At 37.2% G+C, this 6,419-nt stretch overlaps 1 protein-coding gene across 1 annotated transcript in view; it reads right to left on the bottom strand.

Annotated features, from left to right (window-relative positions):
• The window catches only part of CFAP47 (cilia and flagella associated protein 47), a 492,482-nt gene that overhangs the window by 414,452 nt on the left and 71,611 nt on the right, over window positions 1-6,419 (bottom strand). The window contains 1 exon segment of the mRNA XM_077760783.1: window positions 4,481-4,575. Within this exon segment, the coding sequence (XP_077616909.1) occupies window positions 4,481-4,575 (95 nt within the window).

Below are 6,419 nucleotides of genomic sequence, written 5' to 3'. Positions count from 1 at the left end.
AAAAGAACTAAAATTTAAAGTTTGGCAGTTTTATAACTCACCAACATTATTTTCAAAATTTAAGAATATAAAATACATAAAACCATTTACATGGCACAAAACAGCATTGAAAAATTACTTCAAAATATTTCAAATCTTTGTTGAGTAGCATAAAATACTTCAATAAATGGCTTATCTTATTTCTGAATAGGATGCTCAATTTTATATAGAAATCATTTCCTTGTAATTTTTTTAAGTTTATTTATTTTGAGAGTGCAGCATGCCTGTGTGCACACATGAGTGGAGAAAGGACAGAGAGAGAGCGGGGGAGAGAGAATCCCAAGCAGGCTCCATGCTGTCAGCACAGAGCCCAACACAAGTATCTGTCTCAGGAACCAGGGCTCCATCCTAGGAACCATGAGATCATGACCTGAGCCGAAATCAAGTGTTGGATGCTCTACTGACTGAGCCATTTGGACATCCCTTTAATTTTTTTTTATTAATTTAATGCACCACAAATCAAAATTCTTATACAACTTATAGCTACAAACTTGAGAAAATGATTCCAAAGTTTATCAGGAAAAATAGAACAGAAATATGGCNACTTATCCTACCAGAGAGTTAAAAGAATTTTAACCCTATCAACCAGGCCAAACTGTTAGCAAACAAATCACTACTGTTTTAGGGGGTTTGTTATAAGCAAAGAATCTAAAAAATGCAATTTAAAATGATCATTTCCCTATCAGATTGGCAGAATATTATATATGCATACATATATTTGATGCAACTTAGTAGTACAAAGAAAGAAAACGAGCAACATTTACACTGTTTCTGAGGTTTAATATACCTGGTATAACCTGTTTTGGAGAGCAATTTAGCAATAGGTAGCAACAGCCTAAAATATGTACATATAGAGTTTGACCCAACTATTCTCCTGCTGGAAAGATATAATGAAAACATATAATGTGAAAGCTAACATTTATCTATAAGGATATTTTCTACAGTATCACTCATAAAGCCAAACAATGGAAAAAGTCTTAAGAGTATAGTAAGAAGGATTAGTTAAGTGACTATAACATGATACAGCCATTAAATAACAGGATAGATCATCTCTAAAAAGCTAAATTGTATTTAGAACACTTAATGACACAAAAAGCTATCCTTAATGTTTTAACTGATACAATGAATAAAAAATGCAGATTAAAAATAGTTCATAAAGGGGGTGCCTGTGTGGTGCAGTCAGTTAAGCATCCGACTTCTGGTCTCGGCTCAGGTCACAATCTCACAATTCATCAATTCGAGCCTGCATCAGCTCATCAAGTATTATTTCATTCCAATTATAGATGTAGAAATATGAGAATAGAGATAGACGGAGAGGAAGAAAAACAGAGAGAGCCCTAAATATAATCAGAGGTCACTTGTAAATAATAGGAATTATTTATTATTTTTTCTTTCGCTCTTCTCAACTTCTCATTTAACTTTGACAAGAAACTTTAACAAGCAGAAAGAGAATATCATTGACACACTAGATTAAAATATAAGTTGCTGCTGGCAAAACATGCAAATAGTTAGGGTATATGAGAGTTGACTAGATACTAGAATACTGTAAAAATTAAAAAGATAAACAGCTTCTGAATCTCTTCAAATCACTTGTTAATTATGCTTTTTGTCTGAATTAGAAAGACAAATTAGAAATACCTTGACAATATTTCATGAACTTCAAAATCCTCTGCTGAAAAGATAAAAATCTAAATATTTGTAGTTTGATATTTTCTGATAGCCTAAAGTAGGTCAAAGAAAAGTATTTGCAAGATAATTTTCAAAAACAGAAAAGATGGTCTCTCTCTTTTTGATAACCTTGCTAAGAAGTACCTATCTAAAGGGGCACCTGGGTGGCTCAGTCAGTTAGGTATCCGACTTCAGCTCAGGTCATCATCTCATGGTGAGTGAGTTCAAGCCCCACGTCAGACTCTGCGCTGACAGCTCAGAGCCTGGAGCCTATTTCGGATTCTATATCTCCCTCTCTCTCTACCCCTCTTTCACTCACACTCTCTCTCTCTCAAAAATAAAAATATTTTTCAAAGTAGCTATCTAAGGAACAAACTGGCAGTTGCCAGAGCAAAGGTGGGTAGGGGAGTAAGTTAAATAGGTGATAAGGATTAAGAGTACACTTATCTAAGGGTGCCGGGGTAAAGCATCCAACTTCGGCTCAGGTCATGATCTCACAATTTGGGAGTTCGAGCCCCACATCGGGCTCTGGGCTGATAGCTCGGAGCCTGGAGCCTGTTTCAGGTTCTGTATCTCCCTCTCTCTGCCCCTCCCCTGCTCATGCTCGCTCGCTCTCTCTCTCTCCCTCTTTCAAAAATAAACAGTAAAAAAAAATTTTTTTAAAGAGAGTACACTTATCATGATGAGCACTGAGTAATGTATAGAATCGTTATACTGTACACCTGAAATTAACATAACAGTGTATGTTAATTATACTTCAATTTAAAAAATGTAAAAATTTTGCTTCCAAAAAAATAAAAATATCTAAATATCACTCTTCATTAATGTAGATGAATAATTACTTTACCAAACCTATGGAAATCAAATACAGTATAGTATGCATCTGAATATACTTAATGTCGTGTATAAGATGAAAATTTTCATTTTCTCTAATGTCAGAAAAGTAGCTTTTGCTACCTCATGCACTACGCTTGCCTAAAACTGTAAAACTAGAACTGATGCAAAAGAGTGAACTCTGTAGACAATATCATTCCATGTCAATCACATGTGCACAAAACCAACAAACATATCCCAACTAATGTAATGTACTTAAAAAAAGCAAAACTAGGAGCGCCTGGGTGGCTTAGTCGGTTAAGTGTCTGACTTTGGCTCAGGTCATGACCTCACAGTTTGTGAGTTTGAGCCCCGCAGTGGGCTCTGTGCTGACAACTGGGAGCCTGGAGCCCACTTCAGATTCTGTGTCTCCCTCTCTCTCTTCCCCTTCCCTACTTGTCCTCTATCTCTCAAAAATAAACATTTAAAAAAAGCAAAATTAATCTTTAGCATGTTCTTAAATCTAATCATGTCCTCAAATTTTCTTTACTTTTTCCTCCTGAAAGCTATATCAGAGCTATCATTGTTAGTAAAATACGACTTCAATCCCAGGAAACTGTACTTCAGTGACATTATTGAAAATAGGTCATTAGGTGCTCCTGGGTGGCTCAGTCAGTTGAGCATCTGACTTTGGTTCAGGTCACGATATCACAGTTTGTGAGTTCGAGCCCTGCATAGAGCTCTCTGCTGTCAGTGCAGAGCCTGCTTCAGATCCTCATTCCCGCTTTCTCTGTGCATCTCCTCTGCTGGCTCTCTTTCTCTCAGAAATNTTTGCAGGCACCCCACTTTCTAACTGTGTTATTATCTTTGCTTAGTTCTTTCTATTTTATACCTGTTGGATACAAGGCATCATGCTAGTCATGCTGGCATAAAAAGTGTTTTGATGTAAGAGTCTTATACTCTAATTGCCACAGAGAAGTTTGATTCTTGTTCAGGAGGACGCAGCAACATTGATGAGGGAAACAAAGGCAAGAGAAATGTAGCTTAAATTAAATCTCCTTACAGTCTGCAGCCCACTGATAGACACCTGAAACATGCAGAGTGTGACCTTGCCCAAGCAACTCATGGCTGCCTGACTTCCTTGATGTTTTTGTTCTATTAAAGACTCACAGTAACCTTACCTTAACAGCAGCTAGCCCGTCAAGGTCCTGAAAGCCTTGCTTTGAAATTCCTTAGAAACTTCCATTATTCCAAACCCCCACCAACTTAAAAGTATATCATCAATCATTCCTCACAACCCCACTGCAGCTCTTTCTGCCCGGGGGTACTGTCCCCATGCTTTAATAAAATCACCTTTTTGCACCAAAGATGACTCAACAATTCTTAGCTATTTGCTCAAGAACCCCATAAACATGACTTCCCACATCAGGGGTAGCAAAAAGCTCTCTCCTTGGCACTTCTGTTGTAAAACGTCTGAAGTAAGAAGATACGAGAAATGGCTCCTGGAAAGGTGTTTTCTTTGATTCTGTTTGTTGTTCTTGAGTCACTAAACATCAAAGGACACGATAAAAAGAACCAGCATCATAGGAACCCCTCTTAAACCCTCGCCACACATCTTTGGTAATTTCAAGTAGTGATTCTAAAACCATTAAACATACCCACTTAAATATAAGTACGAAGCACATGGAGCTCGAATATAAGTGATTTTGGGGTAAGTCTCAACTTTTCCTTCATAATATGCCATATACTGAATTTTGTAAAGAGCAAAATTTTATAACTGAGACTATAGGTTCCATGTATGTGTTTTCTGCACCCCCTTGAGACTTTGGAAGCATGAGCCAGACATCACTAGCAATCATTTTACCAAAGTAAAAGGTATACCAAGACATGCTTNCCTGAGTCAGGATTATCTTAATTCTGCTACTCCCCAGTAATATGAGTAATAGAAAGCTGAACATACTTCTTTGGGAGAAAACGCTATGCCACACTCCAGAGATGTCCCCTCCTCTAACTCCAAAGAATATATGTCGGGAAATGCAGGGTCTGTGAATTGCCCTAAAAGACATAAAAAAGAACATATTTTTTTTAAAAGTCAGATATTATCTATAATACCACTACTAAATATGAAAATGAAGCTTTGAGAAACCTCATAGGCATGTCTATAACAATCAAAAAGCAGTTGCTAAAGTATCTGTGCAGGGCTTCATAAGGTTGCTGTTGGTTAAAAAATCATTCTTAATACCAAGGTTCTAATCATCAAAACTGACATTCAAGAATGGTACAAACATATATTTAATCAGCAATTGGACAGTAAACCCATTTTTAAAAATCTCTAAAGTCAAAGCAGCATATCACAGTGATATGCAGATGAATGTAGAAAGGAATGAAGGTCAAAGTCAAGTAACAGACTAAATCTTAAGTCCAATAAGTGAGAGGTTCCTTCTCCAGCAAAGATAAAGCAGGGAAGACCCAGACCTCCTCCAGATATGAAAGCATTAGGTGGAGATACAGAAACAACTGTCAAATAATAATGCGAACTTCAGGGCCAAAAATTATCACCACTTCCATAAACTGCTAAAAGAAGTTCCTGAAAGATCAAATGTTTCATGTAGCAGAAACACTGTCCTCACTAAACAATTCTAAAAATCCTTTTTTCTCCCTAAAGTTACCTGACTAACCCAAGGGATGGTAATAACTTCAATCACCTGTCTGGGAAAGAACTTCGATAACTCACTGACTGCAAGCTCCTTCAACTTACTCAATTTCACTCACAGTGACATGTAACGTGAAAAGCATTAAATGATGAAAAGCCCATGAAGTGTGTATTAACAACAGCACTGTTTGTGATGTGGGAAAAGATACACATATTATACAGGAAAGAATACCCACCCAGAATGAGTATATATCTAGAAGACAGAAAACATAATAAAAACAGAAGAATATTCTTAAATACATTTGAAGTATATATAATAAAAATAGAGAAATGTTCATAAGTATATTTGAAATATAAATAAGCATGTAATTTGTGGCATGCAATAATCCAAGGCAGCTTCAAAAAATATTTCCTAAGTGTCTATAATGTACACAGCACTATACTGGACAAGTCAAGTAGAAAACAAAACTTATAAACATAGTCCTTGACGTCAAAGAGCTCACACTGTAGTAGGGAAGTCAGACAGGTACACAGCTCTTTGTGATACAAGACAGAAATTGGTAGTGCTATGACTTACTTAATGTCCCAAGTGAGTAAAGAGAAAAGAAATAATTTCAACCAACTGTACAGGGATGGGGACAGGGTTAATGACTCCTAGGGACTTGTAAGGTTGCAGCGAATTTATAAAAGAGGGTGGGAACGCAGGTACCAGGAACAGAAGAAGAAGAACCATCCTAGAAGGGAAGCCCAGAGCCACTGGAAGGAAACGTGGAACACAATCTGGTGGCAGCAGAGAGAGCAGTTGGAACCTACTACGGGAAAGATGACTGGAAAGAAAAGGTGGAGTCCTACCTAAATGGCTCTCAACGTTTCCTCTCCGTTAAGTCCTCTACCAAATAATTGTGACATGGCCAGGAGAAAAACCAAGTGTAATTTGTCACAGAAGGGTAGCTATGTAGTCAAATGCTTAATAGCAACAACATACATTTTCACAACATTGGAAGTATAAACTTTATTGTAAATTGTTAATAATTATTAAGATCAAGGGAAGTACCTCCTAGACTGTGTCAGCAGCCTGCTGCTAAGAGCTATGGCTATTGGTAATAGGAAGTCAGCAAAGCTTTTTTTTTTTTTTTAATGTTTATTTACTTTGAGAGAGAAAGCATGCATGCAAGCGGGGGAGGGGCCGAGAGAGAGAGAGAGAGAGAGAGAGAGAGAGAATCCCAAGCAGGTTCCCTGATGTCAG

The sequence above is a fragment of the Crocuta crocuta genome, unplaced genomic scaffold, assembly GCF_008692635.1.
Source record: "Crocuta crocuta isolate KB4526 unplaced genomic scaffold, BGI_CrCroc_1.0 scaffold696, whole genome shotgun sequence".
Classification (NCBI taxonomy): domain Eukaryota; kingdom Metazoa; phylum Chordata; class Mammalia; order Carnivora; family Hyaenidae; genus Crocuta; species Crocuta crocuta.
This window is presented reverse-complemented; position numbering and strand designations above follow the sequence as displayed.